The sequence below is a fragment of the Pelophylax lessonae genome (assembly GCF_965119305.1).
Source record: "Pelophylax lessonae genome assembly, chromosome: 7".
NCBI classification, from domain to species: domain Eukaryota; kingdom Metazoa; phylum Chordata; class Amphibia; order Anura; family Ranidae; genus Pelophylax; species Pelophylax lessonae.
Genome location: NC_138774.1, coordinates 186,409,465 through 186,435,260, shown reverse-complemented (window position 1 = coordinate 186,435,260; position 25,796 = coordinate 186,409,465). Strand labels below are relative to the sequence as shown.

At 43.3% G+C, this 25,796-nt stretch overlaps 1 protein-coding gene across 1 annotated transcript in view; it reads right to left on the bottom strand.

Moving 5' to 3' along the window:
• Positions 1-21,750, bottom strand: part of NOTCH1 (notch receptor 1) — a 97,691-nt gene extending 75,941 nt beyond the window's left edge. Inside the window, exons 1-2 of the mRNA XM_082263647.1 lie at positions 21,429-21,750; positions 4,491-4,563 (exon numbers count right to left, since the gene is read on the bottom strand). Coding sequence (XP_082119773.1) covers positions 4,491-4,563; positions 21,429-21,486 — 131 coding nt within the window. The 5' untranslated portion in view covers positions 21,487-21,750. The remainder of the gene's footprint in view (positions 1-4,490; positions 4,564-21,428) is intronic.
• Positions 21,751-25,796: the final 4,046 nt, after the last annotated feature.

The window sequence follows — 25,796 nt, the reverse complement described above, 5'->3', positions numbered from 1 at the left end:
GCCTCGTACACACGCAATGATTATCGGCCGACCGATCGGCCGTCTTTTGTCCAAGTTGTGTTTTGTTGGTTGGAATGTGCCTAGACTGCACACGAATTTTCTCGGCCAACAAAAATCTACTTCAGAATTGATGTCATGTGTTGGTTTGCTTTCTTTGTGTTCTTTCTTCTCTGAGCATGCCCAGTCCCAGTCTCAGATTTTTGTCTGCCGAAATCTGTACTGACTGATGGAAAATCGGCCGTTGTGTTGACGGCCAACAAAAATGTTATAGCCTGCACACCAGATTTTTTTCGGCTGAAAAGTCGGAGTCGGTTGTCGGAAGCATCATACTAACAAGCCGACAATCGGCCGATCGGACGTTGGCCGAAAATTCCCGGCCAATAATCGATGCGTGTGTACGAGGCTTTAGTTTCTTCTAAGCTGATAAACTGGAAATGTGCAAAAACTGCTTAATTGGGTTTTTAAAGCGGGAGTAAACTCCCATGCATAATTTGTACCTATAGGTAAGCCTTTAATAAGGTTTACCTATAGGTACTATAAATATCTCCTAAACACCATTTAGGAGATATTTACTGTACATGCTGCCAGCTACGTCACCGGCGCATGCGGTCTCAGGAGGAACAGCCACAGAGGCCTGTGTCCTAAGCTGTGGCTCCCATGCACATGCGCGGGAGTGACGTCATTGTGGCTCCAGCCAGTTACACAGCTAGGGGTCCGCGAACCCGGAAGGAAGACAAGGGAAGATGGAAGCCTTGTCAGAGGTGACCGGTCGCTGCTGGAAGAGCTTTGTTCTAAGGTAGGTTTCACATAATGTGCTAGTATGTGATGCATACTAGCACATTATGGCTTTACCATGCAGGTTTAACAAAAAAACAAAAATTGAAAAAAAAAAAAAAAAACGCGGTTTACTACTGCTTTAACGGTAATGTTATTATTACATTCCAACCTTAAAAGGGGAACTTCACTCTATCAATTAACATTGCTTATTTTTAATGCTTATGTTGCTAGCATCAGTAAATAGCTAGGAAAGTACGTGTTTTAAACTTTTTAATTTTCCTCAGATACCCTCTGTTTCTTTCTCAGTTTCTAGGCCTAGGCAAAAGATGGCATACATCCCAGGATTCTTCAGGAAAGAGGAGGGGTTATCTCAGATAAGCACACCTTCCTATTTACATGCCTGAGCTAAGGGCAGATGAATACCAGGAAGTAAATGCTACAAAAATCATCTGCCCTTACTCAAGATGCCCAGGCCAAAATTGCTAGGAGGATGTTGTTTTTTCAAAGTGACTTCTCAGCAAAATAAAGCATGGAGACATAGGCGGGATGGGGATAGATTGCTTTGAATATTAATAATGAATTAAATGGCATTTTTGCTTTGTGGCGCTCAGATATGTTGTAGATTCCCGCTTTAAATGGCAAAGACACAGTAGGATTGTCACTAAAGTAATCAAAAGGGGTAAACAGCATATCTGCCATCTCAACAATATTCAAAATATAAATCTAATTTTAAAAATCCTCAAAACACACTTCAATCAGCTGCTTTTGAAATTCTTAACACAGCCAGGGAAAAAAAAAAAAAAAACTAAAAAAAAAATACATTGTTAAGGACTTTAAGAGAATTAATTCGGATGTGTGGTGAGTGACCATCTTAAAATCCAGCAGCCCTTACAGTGGTAGGAAATCAACTGTGCAGTCTTCTCATTTAAAAAACAAAAAAAACAAACAAACAAACAAAAAAAAAAAAAAAAAAAAAACACTCAATTTTTTTTAGGTAATTTTGAAAATGTATTTACTCTCTGGTAATATACATCCATTCCAGTGTGGGTGGGTTGATTGACCAACTTCCAAAACGCCTATTGTCATTGATTCCTTAAAGGAGCCCTCCTAACAAAACATGAAAAAGAACCAGAAAAATCCAGCAATTGGCTGCTGCTTTCTGCTCCAGAGTTCACCTCCTGAAAAACGAACCCCATGCTGTAGATCATGTATGCAGTGGTTTATTCCTGTCGTCTAGAATGCTCTGGAAGAGTTTTTTTTTTTTTTGGAAAAATACTTTCTCCTAGAAAGGTACAAGACAGACCAAAGCTAAAATTCTTGCCTAGCTTTTTAAAGAAAACCTAGAGCGTGGCTATAAATGTTGGCAAAATTGCATTCTGGGATATCCCCCATGATTAGTCACATAGCGTTAATCTGTCTTGCCAAACAAAAGGGGCCAAATTTTCACCAAACCCCAGCTGTCTCTCTTTCAATGAAAGGCAGCGAGATTTACAGCGTCCAGCGTCCCTGCAGCAGGAGTGTTATTAAAAAAAAACACACAACAAGCTGCCTGAATTCATTAAGTGCACACAAAAGAGGTGCCGGGCTCTGTATGCCTCACTCCTCGCAGCCCTGAATAACTTACCATTGTTCAATAGGACAGGCATGGAGGCAAGCTGCCCAAACCACAGGAAACTTCAAGGGAGTCCCCTCCCCCCACCTGCCTGGATACTCAGCCACTTGTACTGCTCAGATGACTTACAAAAATACATGGCTAGACTTAATAAGTCTAGCCATACACGGACAGATCGGATACGGATCTTGAATCTAGAAAAATTCCCACCTCTTCCCAACTTTTTTGGGAATTAAAACAATTTCAGTTTTCCATGGAGAAGAAGTAACCCTAATTGGCTGTACACATTGGTTTTCTTTGAATAGGAGGGTTATATTTTTGAAAAATTTGCAAGTATTATAAATGACCATCTTTGAACACACCTGAGAACCTTGGGCAACATACCTCCATGTTCCCCTCTCTCAGACCGCCAATGCAGTAAGATCTTCAGGTTCCTCCACCCCTGCTTCGTCCCCTTCCTTAACCTAGATCTTCCTTCTGTCTCTGGGTTCTCCCTTCCCCTATGACCTTTTTTTTCTCATTATGCTTTTCTCTTTTCTTTCATTTTTTGTTTTTCTTGCCTTTTCATGTGACTCTGGTTCGCAAGTGTCAGTAGTTTTATTTTGGTGCAACTATTGATACCAATTGGGTCCACCTCCATATAATATGATCCCTAAGGCTCCTTTTACACAATTGGGCTTATCAGGTCCACCTATCTGTTTTTTCAGACGGACCTGATCGGGCCATCCATTCTCCTCTATGGGGAGGCGGAATAAATGTGTCAGCTGACACCGCCTGGAATCCGATCCAATAAGATCTGCTGAAAACAGACCTTTGGCGATAGGTTCGCCATCCATCCAGCGGGTTGGATCAGATGAAAACGGACAGGCTGTCCATTTACTTCCGATCTCCCCTTAGAGGAGAGCGGAACTTCTGTATTTTGCTACCTGGCACTAAGCCCCTGTTCACACTAAGGCGACCTGTGAGGCGACCTGGTCGCCTCACAGGTCGCCTCCCATAGGGAAGCTGCGGACCCGTTCTAATAGGAGCGACACAGGTCGCTCCGACTTAGAAAAAGGGTCCGGAGCTTCTTTGGGGCGACCAGGAGGCGACCGCCATAGACTTCAATGTTATGAAGTCCGTGGCGGCCGCTCCGAGGTAGCGGCGCGCTGCACGCACCGCGATCTCGGAGGTCGCCCCGGGAAGTAGCGTCGCGGTAGTGTGAACCGGCGCTGAGATGCCTACTTACTGTTTTTTTATATTTTGCGCTATCATAAATGAAAAGTTAAAGTTAAATAGGAGGGTTGTCCTGGTTTTATGAATTAATTCACTAGTCAATAGATTACAACCAATCATACCACCCCAAATAAACTAGCACTAAGAAGGAAAGTTAAAATTATGTTTTTCTTTGATCACAGAGGTGGCGAAGGCCAACAGACTACATCTTGAAAAGCAAGGTCTTCAAATTCAAACTCTACTTTAGAACAGCGGTCACCAACCACAAGAAAATGTTGGTGGTCCCCAAAAAGCATTGATACCCGATGCCTTTTCTGTAGTTCCGGCTCCTGTGAACTCAGAGGGAGGGGCCAGGAGTAGTGCAGAGAGCGGAAAGTGCGGAAGGAGGGGACTTCCAATGTCAGTGCTGATCACAGACTGTGGGAGGGAGCATGGAGCGCGAGCACATGGCTGGATCAGGAGGTGAGATCCAACGATGAGCCTGTGTAAAGCAGCAGGGTGGCAGAGACCCGAAGCATTGTGTGTATAAGGCATGTTAGTTGTCCGTGGGAATAAAAAATTGTGAGTTTAGTGGTTCAAAAGGTTGGCAACCATCGCTTTAGAATGTGGTCGCCAGTTGATTGTGCAGCCGCCGTCTGTTTTCCTAACCCAGCAACGCTTGGGCCAACAAGTGTAGGCATCATACCAGCATTTCTACTACACCTTCCTACATTAGGAATAGGCAGGAATTAGAGACAGGCAAGCACCACAAGAGTCATAAATAGCATTTGTACAGTATCTGCAAATCCTATTTGCCTTAAAAACACCGCCTACACCCACAAATTGTTTTTCAAATTACCACCAAATCTGCCTGAGAGAACCATGACAAAAAATGACATCAACCAACCTGCATTCAGTCCCGCTGGAGTCACACTTCCCATTATTCAAACAAGTTTCACCAGGCTGTGTACACCTTAAAGCTGAAAAAAAAGGAAAAAATACAAAATTAGAAACAGGTCATTTAAACGTTTTCAGTTTTAAACAGCTCATGATCACAAGTTCTCTAATCAGCTGCCTCTTGTAAGGTTTTTGGTAATTATGTAAAAAAATGTGATTTTTTTCCCCTTTTTTTAATTTTGCTGTCAGCTGTTTGAAGATTTTCAGTCAGACATGGTGGCTACTGCTTAAGGACTAAACTAATACTCTAAAATAAAAATGAAAAAATTCACGGCTGGAATTTTTTTTTTTTTCTGACAATGGTAAATCTGCAGTTTGGTTGTCCTGGCTACATTCATAGTGTACAGTGTTTGTGGACATATACAGGTTCAGAGTAATATAGGGACATTCTGTTTGTTATAGGCCTTAGGGTGGTCCGCTCTAGGCGGCAACCCAAGGTGTTAAAATAGCTCTGCCAAACTTGCATAACATTTCAGACAGTAAGAATCTCAGGTGCGAATGGTCTAGTAAACTGAAATGGACTTTTATCACCCTGAAACTTCTCACTAATGTGCCAAGTGTATGCTACTTCCTGGAATGGAGAAACAAAACAAAGATAAAAAGAGGAAGTACTTAATTGACCACCAGGCAGCCATGTTTTGGTTTGACACCATGAACATTTGTGTCTTTGTCCATCTTTTTTAGATTTTTCCCCATAATCTACTTTGATTTTCCACTCCATTTATTTCCAAACATAAGTTAGCTTTAGAAGTCTACTCCACCTTCTCAGGTCTGAAAACACAAGGAAGGAACCAGCAGATTTGTTTCTGAACCAAAGATGAAGCCACTCAGATATACCTGTATGAAGAACACGGTTGTACAGGAAGTATCATGACACATGGGGGCTGAACACAACCAGCAGAATAGAAGTAATATTTACAGAAAGTCCTCACGTGTTTGACCTCCCATGCTGAGGCCTCATGCACACCAGGCCATTTAAAAATGCCAGTAGTGTTGCCGCACTAAAAACAAGTTTTCACTTCGATCTAGTCTGCCCCGCTACTTCCACTCTCTTATTCTCCGATACCCCCCCCTCTTTCTGATTCTTCTTGCCCCTGGCCTTATTGGGCGCTACCTGGTGGTTTGGCTGGTCCGAACGGCTTGTACCTCCCCTCTACACCCCCGATACCCATAGCCAGGTCTCCTCCCTATGCTGACAACTATCCCTCCCCGTGCCTGGGCTTTCTCTGCCCGGTGGACGGGCATATCCAATAACTTTGCCTTGCCCCACTTGGGAATATGTTCCCCCCCTAGAGACTCCCGTAATCCTGCAAGACTTACACTCTCCCTCTGGCACTGGGGTCTCACTTCAACCCAACTCCTCAGACCATGGGTCTTGCCTTTACTTAGAGTACCTTTTATGTAGCTGCCTTACCCACTTATGCAATATGATCCAACCCGACCTTTCTGAGTAGTTGCATACTATGTCTTCACTCTTACCGAAGACCAGTTGTTTTTGATCCTGTGTATGCTGGTTTAGCTGTCCTATGTTATGTTGATTTCTTTGGCTTGTCTGACCATGTCTGTATTACCATTTGCATTCCATGTTCTCGTAATTGCATTTTTTGTTAATTATCAATAAAATGTTTTTGAAAAAACAAGTTTTCCCGTGTTTTTGCATTAGTAGTTTGCTTTTTTTTTATAGCGTTAGGAAAAAAACTCTTAAAAAAAAAAAAAAACAAACAAACACATGCGATAAAAAATGCTTAAAATCACAGATTAGCTACATTTTAATCGTGTTTACCGGCATTAGAGCGTTTTTCCAGCTCAAAAACTCCTCAAAACCCACTGGGTTCTGGGTTTTTTTTTCCAGCCAGAAATCGCCCCAGCCAAAAATGCTAATAACAGCGTATGTGTGCATGGACACATAGGATAACAAGCTGGGGAGTTTACTGGCTGCAGAAAAAAAAAAAAAAAAAACGCCTGACGCCAAAAACAGCAGCTGTAAAAACATCCAGTATACATGAGGCCTGAAACTTGAAGACCTGCAAGAACTGGTTAGGCATGGGTTTTTACAGCATAAAAAATTACCCACCTGTTCTTCAAAATGCCAGCAAAATGTAACTAGTAGATACTCCAAATGGTCCGTGTTTGTATATGGCAATGCCAATAGACACCCAATAACCATGGCTAGCTTTACACACCTAAATCACTCATTGAAACAAGGGGGCAGAACTGGCCTCAGTCATTAGGGGTCAAGCCGATAGTCATTGTATTCCTTCGTTTGATGTGCATTGGAGACACACATTGAAAAAAAACTGGCCAGCAAAATCCTATTACATTCCACAAATCAGTATGACATGGCTTTTACATTGCTCTGTATTTCCTTTGTTGCAACATGTGTCAAGGTGTGTTTAACGACAGGAAAAGCAGGTCAAGCGTAGCATTTTTATGTCAAACGTTGCATTTTTGTATTTGAATGGAAAACCGTGCTCGACTAGATTGTCACCAGCATGACACTTCCACTTACGTTCATCTGGCACATGTATAGTGTAGATTAGGTGTCAAATAATAGGACTGTGGACAGTTCTTCCCTTTTTGTCAAGTGATCTAGATGTTATTATAATAAATGTCCAATCTTGCACATGTGATCACTCATATGACATAGCAAAAAAGCCATCCCTTCACTCTTCTTATGCATATTAGGTGCAAAGTACTTCCAAAAACCTAGGGAACTATTTCAAACAACACTGCTAATGGCTCACACTCATAGACAGCCTATAGGCAACTTAGATCTCAACAACAAATAAATGAACCAACCAGATTGTTCCAAGGGGATGAAGCTCAGTTGGGTTTGGAATTTTTGGGTAAAGCCTCGTACACGCGTAACGATTATCGGCCGACCGATCGGCCGTCTTTTGTCCAGTGTTGTTGTGTTGGTTGAAATGTGCTCTAGACTGCACACGAATTTTATCAGCCAACAAAAACCAACTTCAGAAGTGATGTCATGTGATGGTTTACTTTCCGTGTGTTTTTTCTTCTCTGAGCATGCCCAGCCTTGCTCATCACATTTTTGTCTGCCGAAATCTGTACTGACTGACGAACAATCGGCCGTTCTGTTGACGGCCAACAAAAATTTTATAGCATGCACACCAGATTTTGTTCGGCCGAAAAAGTCGCAGTCGGTTGTTCGGAAGCGTCATACTAACAAGCCGAAAATCGGCCGATCGGACATTGGCCGAAAATTCACAGCCAACTATCGTTGCGTGTGTACGAGGCATTCGTTTCTACTATTTGGCTGATTTACACCAGATTTTCATCTGTCAGATCAACATTACCTACTAAAACTGTGCAGTTTAAATGACTACCTAAGCAATCCATTTTAATGACCTGGTAGGCATTTCAATCATGCTACAGAACTGTTGGATTTTTTATTTATTTTTTTCAGATCTGAGAGATGGAAATCTGTATGGGACTCCTTAGAGCTACCTACAGATGCCAACATCCCTAATGATATGACCATGACTGGTCTTTTTGAGGGATTGTAGTCTTGGGTTCTCTGTAGGTACATTCATCCTTGAGATAAGGCTTGGGGTTGTTCAAATCTTTTGACGTGCGTAATGGAGCTATACAAAAATGCATGGCAAGATTAAAAAACAGAAATATCTTGCGTTCAGATTGTCTGTGGCTACTTTTAGAAGATAAGGCCTATCTCTTTGGTGCCTTGACAATCTGTCCTGAAGTGCCCATCACAAGAGGGTGGGGGAGGGGGCAGGACACGAGCAGCCACCCCCCATTTCCCTCTAGGCTACTCCTGAGAAAATGCAACAGCTGCACAGCGAGTCCCATTCTTTATCGCCAACAAAGGAGAGGAATCAGAGCTGGTCATTGTGAACTGTGAAACACACCTCTCTGGCATATTGTTCAGCACAGGGCAAGTATCCACGTCCACCTCCCCTGTCACTTAATACCTGCCATTGGGGGGTGTAATGACCCCCTGCAATGTGAACACACTGCCTCCTATGTCTGCTTTCTGTGGAAGGGGGGCATCAAAGAGGGAACCTGCCTCAGCAGGACTAAATCCCGCCACAAAAACTTTTCCTTGCTGGCTGACAACTTTTTAGGCTTTCGGAGGGATTAAAAAGGCATCTTTAATCAAGAGTCAATTTAAAAAAAAAAAAAAAAAAAAAAAAAAACACAGGTACAGAACAATTTGCGTCTAATTAAGAGCAGGTCAGTGAGGGTAATATTGAGATTAGCAATTGATGACCTGACACCCTATTACTATATGCATGTGTCCGTCCTACTTCCACTACATCACCTGCCTGCACGGTATCACAACAGCAGAATTTTCTTTACAAGTTTAGACTTGCTCAGTGATAGGATGTTAAGAAAATGAAGTGACTTTAGCTTTTAGAATTTGCGGATCAAAATCCACAAAAACATTGTTTACAGCCAGATGATACACTATTGGCTCGTTTCCACTGAGCTTTCTTGTACGGTTCGGTATGCTATTTTTGCCGGTTCCATTGTGAATGGTACCCTAATTCCGAACCGTACCGTACCACTTTTTTGGGACCCTTTCGTTGGGGTACCAAGCACATTAGTACCGTACCAACAGGGTGGAGCTACACTCTGCAGAACTTTGATTGGTTGACAGAGAATCGTCTATCACAGCTTTCCTGCTATACCAAGCCCATCATGAAAGGGTACTATTGGCAGTGGAAACGCAAGGTGTACCGTCCCGAACCGTACCGTACTGAACCAAACCGTACCACTCAGTGGAAACGAGGCATTAATTACCAAAAGTGTCAGGACGCCTGCATTTACACATACAGTACATACATTAAATTTAATAGCATCCCAGTCTTAGTCCATAGGGTTCTATATTGATTTGGCCCACCCTTTGCAGCTAGAACAGCTTCAATTCGTCTAGGAAGGCTGTCCACAAGGTTTAGGAGTGCGTCTATGGCAGTGATGGCGAACCTTGGCACCCCAGATGTTTTGGAACTACATTTCCCATGATGCTCCAGCACCATGCAGTGTATTTGAGCATCATCTGAAATGTAGTTTCAAAACATCTGGGGTGCAAGGTTCGCCATCACTGGTATATGGGAGTGTTTGACCATTCTTCCAGAAGTTAATTTGTGAGGTCAGGCACGGATGTTGGAGAGATGACCTTGCTCACAGTCTCCACTCTAATTCATCCCAAAGATGTCGTTCCTCCACCCCAAACTCGCTCATTCATGTCTTTATGGAACTCGTTTTGTGCACTGGTCCAAATCATTTGGTAGAGGGGGGGGGATTATGGTGTGGGCTTGCTTTCTAAGGGGTTAGGCTTGGCCCCTTTGTTCCAGTGAAGGGAACTCTTAAGGCATCAGCATACCAAGATATTTTGGACAATTTCATGCTCCCAAGTTTGTGAGAACAGTTTGGGGATGACCCCTTCCTGTTCCAACATGACTGGGCACCAGTGCACAAAGCAAGGTCCATAAAAAGTATGGATGAGCAAATTTGGGGTAAAGGAACTTGACTGAACCGCATCTCAAACCGACAGAACACCACTGGGATGAATTGAATTGGAGTGCAGACTATGAGCCAGGCCTTCTCATCCACATCAGTGCCTGACCTCACAAATGTGCTTCTGGAAGAATGGTGAAACATTCCCATAAATACACTCCTAAACCTTATGGACAGCCTTCCCAGAAGAGATGAAGCTGTTATAGCTGCAAAGGGTGGGCCAACTCAATATAGGACCCTACGGACTAAGACTGGGATGCCATTAATGTTCGTGTAAAGGTCCCAATACTTTTGGTAATATAGTGTATATCAATGACATTTAACCCAAACCCAAAGCTAAATAAATAAGTACATTGATCAAATAAAATGATAATTACCATTTAACCAATAGGATTCTTTTAAAGTGATTTATGCTCAATTTTTTTTAAAGTATTCTAAAATCTGATATGACTTGATTATCTGGCCGTCTGCCACAAATGGAAGATCTGCTTGGATCTGAGAATGTGTGTAGAAGGTCGGACAGTCATTTTGAAACAGCAGTTAACTGTCTACAGTCAGACAACTTGAAAAAAGAAAAACGCAGCTGGTTTTTGCAAGCTTGCAGATCTTGCAGGAACTGATAAAAAGGGAAGGAAGGTACAGATGCTTCAGTTCACTTCTCTCATGAAAGAGGCCAGAAAAGACAAGAATAAAAAGAGTTCAAGTGAGGTGCCAGGGAGACCACAGGTGTTGGGAGATCCCTGGAGGAGGTTGCAGGTGTCAGGGAGAGCCCTGGAGGAGCTGCAGGCACTGGGGAGATCCCTGGAGGAGGTTGCAGGTGCCAGGGCTCCCTGGAGGGGCTGCAGGCACTGGGGAGATTCCTGGAGGTGGTTGCAGGTGCCAGGGCTCCCTGGAGGGTCCGCAGGCACTGGGGAGATCCCTGGAGGAGGTTGCAGGTGCCAGGGCTCCCTGGAGGGGCCACAGGCACTGGGGAGATCCCTGGAGGAGGTTGCAGGTGCCAGCGCTCCCTGGAGGGGCCGCAGGCACTGGGGAGATCCCTGGAGGAGGTTGCAGGTGCCAGGGCTCCCTGGAGGGGCCACAGGCACTGGGGAGATCCCTGGAGGAGGTTGCAGGTGTCAGGGCTCCCTGGAGGGGCCGCAGGCACTGGGGAGATCCCTGGAGGAGGTTGCAGGTGTCAGGGCTCCCTGGAGGGGCCGCAGGCACTGGGGAGATCCCTGGACAGGGCTGCAGGTGCCAGGGAGATCCCTGAAAAGGGGCCACATGTGCTGGGGGACTCCTGGCAGAGGTGGCAACTTGCTGGGCACAAAGTAGCAGTGGGCACGTGTTAAATGTGCAGCAAATTCAGCCTTTACCTTCAATAATTCTCTTCCTCACCCCTATTGTACTGAAAGAGTTTTATGGATGGTTTTTAACATGATTCAAAATCTCTGATTGATATTATAGACATTTGATGCTTTAGAAAGCCAATTCCCTCACATTCCTATAGATCAGCGGTCTCCAAAATGCAGCCCGGGGTCGGATGTGGCCCTTTGCTTGCCTTTACCTGGCCCTTGAGGCACTATTCCACCAAGTGACACCAATGATGGGACACCATTCCCCTACCAATACCAGCAATGGGGCACTATTCTCAACATTGATACCAACAACACTATTCTTTCCAATAAAACCCATGAGCGACTTGCTCATGTGCAGTAGGCACCCAGCTGTGAAGCAGCCATAGCTGGGTGCCCATAGTGTAAATGCCGGAGCTGCCAAGTGAGGACAGAGGATGAAGATGGCTGGGCAGAGTGCACAGCTGGACCGTGGGATAGGCGAGTGGCTATTTTTTTTAAAGTCAGCAGCTACACATTTTGTAGTTGCCGACTTATTATTTTGACCAGGTGGCTGGAAATTGACAGTTACCACACTGCTCATGGTTATAGCCAAGGCCTTTTCTACTTTAGCGTCACCTGCCCTCTGACCAGTATTTGTATGAAAACTTTAGGAAACCTGTCAACTCTTCCCTGGCTCAACTATGGATCCCATCCAGCACCGAAGATGGCCACTGATGCAGTGGCATTTTAAGAGCATTATAGGCCCCTGGGAAATGCAGTGCACTGGGGCCCCGCCTACACAATCACCCACGAGAATAAAAATGCAAATCATCGATAAGGCGATATTTATTGGTACAGCAGTGCCAGGCTAATGACAGCTTCCAAGTTGGGTGGTTGGGTCGGGTGAACACACACACACACATGGACGGGGGGTCAGACTCGACTGTCCTGTGTGTGCCTGTTCCCGTGAAGGTGGACAGGCATTCCTGTAGTTGTGGGCTCCCCCTCCACGGGCCAAGTGGCCTGGCAGCAGCGCAGGGCCGACAGGCGCTTGCCACCTGCTAAGTTTGGTGGCGGAATGCACACAGGAATAGGGAATAATGCTTGACTGGGGCTGGGCCCCCTGGGCAAGTGGGGCCCCCGGGCAACTGCCCAGCATGCCCATTCGGTAAAATGGCCCTGCACTGATGGAAGGGATAGTGACTACAGGCAGTACCCAATAGGAAGCATCACTCGCAGCAACAGGCCTGACCAGATCTAACAATGATCTCCTTCCATGCTGGATGAAATCCTTGTCTAAATCTGATTAGAAAAAGTTATGACAGGTTCCCCTAAAGATTCGATCTGCACTGCTTCTTGAAGTCATGGAAATGAACATGCTTGAACGCAGTAATGAAACTTGATGGATGTAACTTGTGCCCGTCACGGTTTCACTGGAACACACAGGAAGGTCCTCTGCTTGCTCGCTAAATCCCAGCTTAGCCATTAGAGAAAATCTTTCTTCTCGCCCCCCTTAAGAGGGCGTAAATTACCTCTAAAATAACAACCTTTTCTGAAATGGGACATAACTGGTGTCTTTCATTTGTGTACACCATTTCTGTGCTGTTTACACTGTACACAATACTTGTAGCAAGGCTGTTGTTACTAGAACCAGTCTGAAATTCCTTCTAAACTGCTAAAACAACTGCACGATTAACCCCCACTCTGCTAGATGGAAAAAAGGATGATACACTATATTACCAAAAGTATTGGGACCCCTGCCTTTACACACAGGAACTTTAATGGCATCCCAGTCTTATGCCTCGTACACACGCATCGATAGTTGGCCGTGAATTTTCGGCCAACGTCCGATCGGCCGATTTTCGGCTTGTTAGTATGACGCTTTCGACAACCGACTCCCAACTTTTCGGCCAAAAAAAATCTGGTGTGCAGGCTATAAAATTTTTGTTGGCCGTCAACATAACGGCCGATTTTCCGTCAGTCAGTACAGATTTCGGCAGACAAAAATCTGATGAGCAAGACTGGGCATGCTCAGAGAAGAAAAAACACACGGAAAGTAAACCAGCACATGACATCACTTCTGAAGTTGGTTTTTGTTGGCCGAGAAAATTCGTGCGCAGTCTAGAGCACATTTCAACCAACACAACAACACTGGACAAAAGACGGCCGATCGGTCGGCCGATAATCGTTGCGTGTGTACGAGGCATTAGTCTGTAGGGTTCAATGTTGAGTTGAGAGGTCAGGCACGGATGTGGGTGAGAAGGTCTGGCTTGCAGTCTCTGCTCTCATTTATTCCAAAATGTGTTCTATAGGGTTGAGGTCAGGGTTGTGCAGGCCAGTCAAGTTCCTCCACCCCAAACTCACTCACCCATGTCTTTATGGACCTTGCTTTGTGCACTGGTGTGCAGTCATGTTGGAACAGGAAGGGGCCATCCCCAAACTCTTCCCACAAAGTTGGGAGCATGAAATTGTCTAAAATGTCTTGGTATGCTGACACCTTAAGAGTTCCCTTCACTGGAACTAAGGGGCCAAGCCAAACCCCTGAAAAACAACCCCACACCATAATCCTCCTTCCACCAAATGATTTGGACCAGTGCACAAAGCAAGGTTCATAAAGACATGGATGAGTGGGTTTGGGGTGGGGGGTCTTGACTGAACTGCACAGAGTCCTGACCTCAACCCGAAAGAACACATTTGGGTTGAATTAGAGTGGAGACTGAGAGCCAGGCCTTCTGGTCCACATCAGTGCCTGACCTTACTAATGCACTTCTGGAAGAATGGTCAAACATTCCCATAGACACTCCTAAACCTTGTGGACAGCCTTCCCAGGAGTTGAAGTGGTTACAGCTGAAAAAGGGTGGGCCAACTGAATATTGAACCCTACGGACTAAAGGCTCATACACACTATAAGAAAAATCGGGCAAACATTTTCGTCCAAAGAATTTTCGTACGCTTTCGTACGAGTGTGTACACAATTTTCTACAACCTATTCTGAATATTCGTATGAAATTTTCGTATGAAAATTCTCGAAGGGACAAACTCCAAAACTTTTCTCATACGGGAAAACATGAACGATTTTCATTTAATGTGTACCGTTTTCATATGATTTTTGTACAAGAAAAATCAGAAAAGAGACTGCACAAAAACAGAAACAATAAATAAATAAAAAGCCTTTGTCATACGAGAATTTTCGTACGAATTTTCATTCATCGGTTCCGATTTGCTGTGAAACAATGAGGAAAATGGGACGATGGTTCGCCCCATTTTCTTATATACCCCACTTAAGACTGGGATACCATTAAAGTTCATGTAAGTGTAAAGGCAGGTGTCCCAATACTTTTGGTAATAGTATACTTTCCATGTTCAGGGCTGGGTGGCCTGCTACACTCTAGCCATAGAGAAGCTACAGGTATATGGGCACTTGTAGTTCTTCCAAACACTGAAGACTCCCGGCAAGGCACTTGTCAAAATTTTTCAACAAAGAAATTCAACCAAAATCAGACTTTGAAAACCCAAGACTTTCATTTCCAACTTCTCTAAACTTGGCTTGGACAGTTACGTACCTGCCCAAACGGCAAAAAAAAAAATCATATGTATTGTAAACAAAGTGTTTTTGTGGTGAACTCTAAACATGCGATTCTGTAGACTGTCCCCTTGCTAACCTCCTCATTGCACAAACCTGTAAGATACTTTTTAAAACTTGTGGCCTGACCACTAGGGGAGCCGTTCCATTACGAATCACACGGTTAGACGATTCAGCATGGAAGCTTTGAATCTCTCTATTTTAAGCATTATGGAGCAGCACTGGATTGCGTGCAGAAAGTGTGCTACAGGATGCATGTAGATAAAAGTCAGCAAAACTTCTCGTTGGATAGTAATGAGTATATTCTCAATTTCGGTTTAGTCTACAGACACCATGACTAGAAGCGAAAGCCTCTGAAATGTCAGCACAGGGGGGCCGGGCGATTTCTCGTCACCAGACAAAAAGAAGAAGTAGCGCTGTCCCCTTGTCTCACTGTAGGTCAGAAGAGACAGTACAGGAAACCCTCATAGTGGAAGAGACAGTACAGGAAACCCTCATAGTGGAAGAGACAGTACAGGAAACCCTCATAGTGGAGCAGACAGCCAATGCTCCTCCTATCTGGGCTCATACTGTCACAAGGCCAAGTGACATATCGCATTTATTACCTGTCCAAAACCAGCCAATGACAATCTTTGGCTTTAATATCAAAAGTTAACTAGTTTATATATATCACTGACATATTCTACAGCATTGTACAGAAAACACTGAGCCATTGACATCCTTTCACCAGGACTGAGCGGTGCTTATGTATTTAGTGAGTGTTGCCAAGTCCAGCAGTACTTCTGAGCTCCCCCAAGGGGCGTGTCCCTGACAGCTTTGGCTTACAGGAAGTGGGTTGTCCAGCAGTACGTCTGAGCTCCCCCAAGGGGCGTGTCCCTGACAGCCTGGGCTTACAGGAAGTGGGTTGTCCAGCAGTACGTCTGAGCTCCCCCAAGGGGCGTGTCCCTGACAGCCTGGGCTTACAGGAAGTGGGTTGTCCAGCAGTACGTCTGAGCTCCCCCAAGGGGCGTGTCCCTGACAGCCTGGGCTTACAGGAAGTGGGTTGTCCAGCAGTATGTCTGAGCTCCCCCAAGGGGCGTGTCCCTGACAGCCTGGGCTTACAGGAAGTGGGTTGTCCAGCAGTACGTCTGAGCTCCCCCAAGGGGCGTGTCCCTGACAGCCTGGGCTTACAGGAATTGGGTTGTCCAGCAGTACGTCTGAGCTCCCCCAAGGGGCGTGTCCCTGACAGCCTGGGCTTACAGGAAGTGGGTTGTCCAGCAGTACATCTGAGCTCCCCCAAGGGGCGTGTCCCTGACAGCTTGGGCTTACAGGAAGTGGATTGTCCAGCAGTACGTCTGAGCTCCCCCAAGGGGCGTGTCCCTGACAGCCTGGGCTTACAGGAAGTGGGTTGTCCAGCAGTACGTCTGAGCTCCCCCAAGGGGCGTGTCCCTGACAGCCTGGGCTTACAGGAAGTGGGTTGTCCAGCAGTACTTCTAAAGCTCCCCCAAGGGGTGTGTCCCTGACAACCTGAGCTTACAGGAAGTGGGTTGTATGGAGCTGGCTGTCAAACTTCCAAACAGGATTGGCAATCAGATCTAGAATCTACGAATATATGGGGGTCAGTGCTATGGAGGAGGTGAGAATTGCAGCAAAAGTAACTTTTATCCAATTTAGACAATACATTAAAAAAAAGTTGAGGTATAAATACCTCTGGCATAATCTGCACTGCTGTACAGAGAACATTGAACCATTCACATCAGTCTTTGTACTGGGGGAAGTTTACACTCTAATGTCCCTACCGCAGTCACATGCTACATTTATATAGCTCTGGCACATTTTACAGGTCTACACAGCAGTGAACCATCCATGCCAGCCCAACATTTAATTACGCAACAAAGTGGAAAGCGATTGGCGCAAAGGCAGAAAAGTTCTCAGTCTTTTAGTCAATTGATAAAAGCAAAAGTCCACACACTAGGGCAGTGATGGCAAACCTTGGCACCCCGGATGTTTTGGAACTACATTTCCCATGATGCTCAACTACACTGCAGAGTATATGTGCATCATGGGAAATGTAGTTCCAAAACATCCGGGGTGCCAAGGTTTGCCATCACTGCACTAGGGCAAGCTGTTACAAGTGTTATAGCAGACTCTAAGGCCCCTTTCACGCGGGCTTTCAGATGAGTTCCGCCTGTCAGTTTTGTGACCTCAAAGTAGCACAATTTTGCTGTGATTTTGACTGGACTTGGAAGCAGTACCTGTGTAATCTTGAGGTCTAGGGACCTCAAAACGCATCAAAGTGGGACCAAAGTAGTGGAACTACTTTGAAGTCGCACAGATATGACCAGTACTCATTGGAAATCATGGCGTACGACTTGCCATGCGACTTTGCAATCCCAAGTCGCACAAGTGTGAAAGGGGCCTAAAAGTTAAGGTAGGAAACAAAAAAGGGAAATGCGCCACTAAGTGTAGTAAGAATTAATAAAATGTATTTAGCCCCCAATCTGGGCTAGTCATACAGGATTAATAAAAACAGACTCATCTGTTAATGCTGGTCTAGGATGCCATGTCGATCCACAACGCTGGATGGAAGGGAAAAAACGCCTCTGTGATGCCGGAAGCGGTTTGAGGAAATCCGCTGTGAAGGCTCGTGTCCCAGGTGGAACGCAGCGTCAGCGAGGCGGTGTGGGCAGCAGCGATGTTAGTAGACCCAAGATGCTTTGCGACGCGTTTCGGAGCATGTGCCGTGCCGAATCCAAGCATGCATGCTCATTGCTCAAGCTGTCAGAGGTACATAGAGCCTTTTAGTATGGTTTTTAAAGCATACTTTTTTTTAACATTTAATGGACACCAGCCCACACTTCCGGCAGGCTGTGTATAAACAAAAGGGCTCTATGTACATCTGACAGCTTGAAAAAGGGGCGCACATGCTCGGAATCAGCACGGCGCATGCTCCTGAAATGCTTTGCAAAGCATCTTGGGTCCACTGAGGTCACCACCACATGCACCGCCTCACTGATGCTACGAGCCACGCTGCGCTTCACCCGAGACACGAGCCTTCAGAGAAAGTTTCCTCAATCAGCTCCTGGCATCCCAGAGGCATTTTCCCTTCCATCCAGCATTGCGGATCAAACATGGCACTTTTCCCTTTTTTGTTTCCAACATTTGATTACGGACTAAGACCAGCATACACTGAAATTCTTTAGCACAATCTGAGCCTTGTAATAAATTGCCTGGATGCAGGTGGTAGAACAAAGCAAGCACATTCTATCATGTGTCTAGTGAAAGTTCTAGAATGAATTGGGGGCACAAGCACTTGCTATAACCCAAAGAGGCAATTGTGTGCATCAACCCCACTGTGTGATCAATACATTAGATAGAAAACACAGCGCTGTATTCACAATGAGCAATCCTCCAATGTTTCCAAGCTCACCTTCCTTTATGTGCTGGTCTTAAGCCTCATACTCTAAGCCCAGGGTTCCTCCTGAGGTTGCTAGGGGTTCCTCGAGCAATGGGCAATTTCTGCCTCTCAGATAAGTTCCCAATGACACCATTGTTCCTTTTAGCTATCTGTAAGGGGGTAATTCTTCCCAATGATGACCAGAGTAAGGAGCATTCTTCCCACTGACTGTCACACGAATGTGTCATGAGTTGTAGATTTTTAATTTTTACCAGGGGTTCCCCGACACCAGAAATTTATTTCAAGGGTTCCTCTGTGTTGTAAAGGCTGCGAATGGCTGCTCTAGCCAATTGTCTTTTGTCATAGTCACTAGTTGTTAATGGGTGATCAACAAGTACAGCTTCCTTACAGCGACTAACCCAGTATTCATTGTGTTTAAGATTATATAGCACCAACATAAGCCACAGTGCTGTAAATACACAGACAGAGCCCCGCCAATCAGAAATATCTCCCTCTGCTCCAATACCATCAAATGTGAAGTAGATTCTGGTCCGTTATTAAAGTCAACACAAGGATTAACAAATATTAGAGTGTATGGAGACACGTTACACAAGATCACATCGGAGGCCTGTGATCCCAAGAACACCAGGGGTTAAACCCGAAAGGGGGGTGCGACAGGGCAAGTGGTTGTAAACCTCGGCACGATGCCAACTCCAAATACTACGGCAGATATAAATAACAAAGACTCAAGAGTGGCTTTTTATTGTTGACACAACTAATAAAGACATGCAGAACGAGTCAATATTTCAAAGTTTTAAGGCAAGAGACAAGACGTTAGGGATACATGCACCTGCTCACAAAAGGGGGCGCAACCACTCAAGAGTCCATGCATGCTCTGCTAAAGCCTGCAAGGAATGCACGCACTTGTAGTTCTCCAGCAAATTTCTTATAAAGAACATACAGAAAACATTTCAGAAAATCATTTTCCTGCAAGAGACAGATATTAGGGATGCATGCACCTGTTTACAAAAGGGGGCACAACCACTCTACCGGGTCCATGTATGCTCTGCTAAAGCCTTACAGACATGCATGCACTTGTAGTTCTCCAGCAGATTTCTTATAAAGAACATACAGAGACCATTTCAGAAAAATTGTCTGCAAGAGTATGAACAGCTTTAGCTACTCAGCAATAGCTGCAGGCCACAATGGTGCTTTTTATTCCTAGAAGCTGCTTAGATGTCTACAAAGAGTAGATCAGGGTCAAACACATCCACAGGCCAGGCTGCAGACCTAAGGCACCTGACATGTTTTCTACACTTGTAGCCAAAAAACACCTAAAACCATCTCACCCCTAGGACTGCACTGACTCCTGGCTCTGTAGTTAACATAACTGTGTCCACTCCTAACTTAGGCTGGCCATACTCTATACAGTTTTCTTATTCAATTTCCTTTAGATTTACCTTAAACTATGTAATGCAAGGGCCTGCCTGACTGCATACAAATTGAAAGTGTTTAGGTTTGACCCTATATTACATGGTTTTGGTAAATCTAAAGGAAAGTTGAACAAGAAAATTGTATAGTGTATGGCCAGCCTTAGAAGGGCCAGTTCACCCAAATCTGGTATTTCAGTTATGGAAAGGATAGCAATAGATTGGATGGATCACCAATGATCTTGGGACTCTAGCAGCTGCACTATCTGCAGAATCCTCCTCCATAACAAAGAGGTACATGAAAAGTCATGTGCATGGAGGTGAAGATATCTTACTGCAAGAGTCCCCCAAGATGCAAGACAGTGGACTGCTAAACCATCAACCAGTGTGCCAACTTAGATGATAATTTAACCAATTTACAATCACTAGGTAAAACCATGTGTGTGTGTCCATAAGCCCAATCACTGTATGATTTCTCCAACTGAACATTGGGACGGAGCTTCCAAAAACACAAACTTCTCTAAGGGGTCTTGACACCATGCATAGTCTGACACCCCTCCAAATCTCCCTTTTACAAACTTTGTCAGCGACATACAGGAAACACACCGAAATCAGCACACGGCGCAACCACAAGTCTCCTTTCCAGTGCTGTACTTTCCACTCCATCCCACCCAAATAGTCCTGAAAGTCATAACACCTCCAACATAAGACACAGGACAGCAGATCAATGTTTTCCAACTACACTGAAAAAAGTTTCCTAAGCATCCAAAAGGAATAACTGCCAACACCAGAGGACACAGGGGGGGCACTGGATGCTGCCCATGTCCTCAGATCAGACCTAGAAGAAGGTCCCAGCAAAGGTAAATGGGGACTGAGCTGTGATAGACTAAAGCTGCCCACACACTATGCATTCTGCATGAACAATTTATTTTTTGAATTTGCCAAAATGTTGGGATAGGGGGGTGCACCTAAACATCAGATTGAATGTGTATCCAATCAGGCAGGCCCTTGCACTGCATAGCTGATGATGGATCCAAAGGAAATTGTATAGTGTATGGTCAGCTCCAGATGGACCAACTTCATCTAGGTCTGCTTAGATGTCTTACTGAAGGTGGGTGTAACTAAAAAGAGTGTGTGTGTGTGTGATATATATATATATATATATATATATATATAATGTTTAGAATAAATGTGTGTGTGTGTGTGTGTGTGTGTGATATATATATATATATATATATATATATATATATATATAATGTTTAGAATAAATGTGTGTGTGTGTGTGTGTGTGTGTGTGTGTGTGTGTGTATACACACACACACACACACAAATTCATTCTAAACAATATATATATATATATATATATATATACATATACACATACACATACACACATACATACACACACACACAATATTTAGAATGAATAAATCCAGAGATCTAAGCAGCCCCCAGATCGCAGTGTGCCCCCTCTCCATCTCATGCATAGCTGGATGATATGTTGCTACTTTATAAACTATTATTTACAAACAAGTAGAAAATGTTTCCAAATGCTCCAGCAAACTTCTACAAAGTTGCTCATCCTCCTCCTCAGCTCAGTGTTACAACATCAGCACAACGGTCACCCATCCATGCTCCCACACAGCATCAGATTGCTAGCTCTTGGGTCCAGGCTCCTTAGCCATACCTTGTGTGTGGAGGACAGTCAGTGATAGCAGCAGCAGTGATCCGGCAATGTGACCCATTCCTTCTCCTGGTAGTATTAGGGTGACATAAGTGCCCAGGGTATCCAGCAGCAGCAGGGCCCCCGATCCCCCACCATCCACAGACAATCCAACCCAGGCTCTCCTCTTCTCTCACTACTTCCAATGTCTCCAGCCACAGTCCAGCACGAATCCCTCCGCCCGCTCTGTCTCTCTCACTCAGTCACCAGTCCAGCGCTCAGCAGGTGAATGGCGAGGCAGGCAGCTGTGCGGGGCAGGCTGTGTGCGCGCCGCGTCCCGTCTGCTTCCGCCAGCAGAGGGGGAGGAGGGACTACTTCCCCTGAAAGTTCACACAAACTTTTGGTGCGCTGTGTGCAGGCGGAGGGATCCGGAGGGCTCATTAGCATGTGAATGGGAGTGTGGAGGGCAGTCGCCAGGCAGCTGCTTGTGGGCTTCTTGGTGGCTTTTGTCTTGTAGGAGAAGGGGGGGGATGGGGTGTGTGGAGTGCAGCACAGCTTCTGGGGGCACAGGGTGGGCTAAGGACAGCTGACCTTCTCCCATCATATCCTGTGCCAGGTCTGCGGGGACACACCGGGCTCCTAACTCTTCTGGACCTTTACAGTGCTGCAGATTAGTTTTTGTATAACTTATAAATCTATAATATTTATTTTAAAATATTGTATTTATTAATGCCCTATTTAAATATTTTATATAACTTACAAATATATTTATAATAAAATATAACTTATAAATATATATATAATTTTATATAGCCTACACATAATATTTATATTTTATTAATATTTCAGTATATTTAAATAGATTTTATATAACATAAATATATAATATTTTATATACCTTACAAATTTATAATATTTTATATAACCTATGAATATATATTTTATATCACTTATACATATATAATATTTATATTTTATTTAATATATTTAAATATAATATTTTATATGACTTACAAATATATTTATAATTAAATATAACATAAATATATATTTATTTATATTTTATATAGCCTATATATTTATAGTTTTTAAATTAATATTACAGTATATTTAAATAGATTTTATATAACAAATATATAATATTTTATATAACTTACAAATATATTCATAATTAAATATAACTTATAAATATATATTTATTTATATTTTATATAGCCTATACATATATATTTATATTTTATTAATACAGTATATTTAAATAGATTTTATATAACAAATATATAATATTTTATATAACTTACACATTTATAATATTTTATATAACTTATGAATATATAATTATATTTTATATAATTTATACATATATATTATTTATATTTTTAATATATTTAAATATAATATTTTATATAACTTATTGATATATGTATTTATACTATTTTTTAAACTTATGAATATATAATTTATAATATTTTATTAATATTATATTTGATACATACATATACATATTATACCTATAAATAATTATAATATAACTTTTAAATATTTAGTTGTATTATATATTACTTATTAATATATTATATTATTTTTGTTATTTAAATATACTATTTATAATATTTTATATAACTTATAAATATTTATTTATAATATTTTATATAAATAACTTTTTTTTTTTTTTTTTTTTACGGCTTTGCATTTTATTTACAGAATATACACAGCCAAATGAACAGTCACATGCCACACATTTCACTGAAATCAAGGCATGATTAGACCTATCAGAACGCATGTAAATGCATCCTGACCTGCATCTATGAGAGAACATTGCCATGCGTTTCCTTTCATTTCAATGGTCTCAGGCTGGCTTCACACTATAGCAGGTCCTGGAATGCATGTAAATGGCACATGTTCCCCGACACGTGGGGGTGCCATAGGATGCATTCACCTCTGAGCGATATGGGAGCATCACATTTTTTCTTTTGGCATGTCTATTCACTTGAATATGCACCAAAAATGCAGCAAACTATGTCCTGTACCCTTTTTTTGGTATTAATAAAATTTGGGTGCTATTAATAAATAACACCCAAATGCACATTGCACATTCTGGAATTGCGCACAGAAGCCAACAATTCCGATATGCTTGGATGTAAACGGGGCCTATTTTTTAATGGCACTCCAATGCATCGGAGAACGCATCGTGTTTAGAGGTGCGTGAAACCGCATGCTGCAGCCGCATTTTTAAAAACAAGGGTCAGGGACTTTTTCCCTACATTTCCCGCCGGTACAGCAGCCTATTCAAATGAATTGGGATCTGTGCCTGCACAAACACGAGCTGCACCACCCACAATGGTGTGAACCTACCATTTGTTCAGCCCGAGGGATGTGATTTCCTAAAACGCTGTTGGCGCTAAATAAATCCTGTATAATATATTCCTGTAATTCCACATACACAGCTCATCTGGGAGTAAACAAAGTGTGAGATAAGATCACTTACATTATAACTAAAGACAAAACTTTTGGCTAGAGTGGAGATGGATTAGAACCCCTGTCAGTTTTTATTGCTGTCTGTGCTACCCTCTCGATATGTCCTGTTTACTGTTATCATTGAAAGTAGAAGAAATTCCCACATTTTGGTTTGACCCAAACCAGGAATAGAGAGGATATCTTCCAGTGGGGACACTCGTTCTGCTGACAACCAGCGATTCTCTCACTTTAGAGGGATTTCCTCTCACTTCCTGCTTTTGCTATGGGACAGGAAGTGAAGGGATATCTACTCAATAGGATTCAGATGGCAAAAAAAAGAAAAAAAAAAAAAGAAAAGCTTTGCCTGTAGTTCCACTTTAAAGTACATTTTTTTGGGGTATAGTGTAGAGCAAGGTTCTTCAAACTATGGCCCTCCAGTTGTTCAGGAACTACAATTCCCGTCATGTCTGTGAATGTCAAAGTTTTACAATGCCTCATGGGATGTGTAGTTCTGTAACAGCTGGAGGGCCGAAGATTGAGGATCCCTGGTGTAGAGGAATTGGATCACCTATTAGGTTTTTATTGTAGGGGGGAGGTGGAGATTCCCCCTTTCTTATTGTCTTGGTGAACATTCTCACTGAGAGTGAAAGGAAATCCAAAATTCTGAGTGATCACCAGTAGGGATGAGGTCAGGGGGGTCAGACACAAGTTCCGAACCCACCGGAGCTATCCTGCCAGGAAGCTGTCAAAGCCAATCCTAGCTGACGGAGGCATTCCCTGCCCTGCAGCTGCATGTATGCAAGGGGCGTGTACACAGTATGTGTGGCTGCGGGGCAGGGAATGTCTCTGCTGTCTATGATTGGCTGTCGGCTTTTGACAGCTTCCAAGAGGGTAGCTCAGGTGGGTGTCCAAACATATCTGAGCTCATTACTGGTCATCATTACAGCAGTAGAAGGAATTCTTCCCATGGGTACAGCAATTCTAGTGACTACCAGGGATTTCCCTTACTTAGGAGGGATTTTCTCTCATTCCCTGTTTTGGTTATGGGACAGGAAATGAAGGGAAATCTCTCCAATGGGACACAGGTGGGGGTTATAACCCTCTGTTACTGTTGTCAGTACCTGCGCAAGCCCTAGAAATGCCATGTAATGATATGCTGGCTTTGATCCTGGCATGCGCAGGTACTGAAGTTTATATGCAGATACCTGGAATCAAGTCCCAGTGACATTACTACAGTAATCAGTGCTAAAAATATGCACTGTTCCTGCCAAGACGGTGCTGTTTGCTGACCTGTCAGGGGAGATCCCCAGACATTTACGTACCCTCATCTTCTTTATCCTCCTAATAGCTACAATTTCCATAGCGCGTTCATGGAAATCACCGGTGCTAAATATTGTGATGGTCAAACATAACATCTCCTGAATCATGATTCATGAAAAACTGACCAGTATCCGTAAAGATAGTCAAACAAAGTTTGAGAAAGTATGGAACCCGTGGGTAGCATATCTTCAGGCTCCCTGAGTGTCCAGAGGCATTTGTAATTGGAGGAGGCAGGTCTAGGGGGACAGAATCTGTTTTATTCTTTTCTTTCTTTCTATTCCTTTTTTCCCTCTTTGGTTATTCCATATATTACTTGAACAGGATAGTTTGATATGGACCAGGGAGATTAGTCCTAGTTGACATTTATTATACAGATATGATGCATGAGTGCTGTTGGTGATTACTAATTCAGGGTGATGTCATTGGATGCCTATTGCTTTATAATTTTGTTTGTGATCACTTGTCTTTGAAATCCAGCAGCTGATCTCAGTACAATTGCATTTTGGTGTCGCTAATCTTTTGTTGACAATTGTTCAAATTTATATCTTTTGTATACTTTTTTTAAAAATGACAATAAAACATTTTGGAAATAAAATATGCACTGTTCTTGTACTA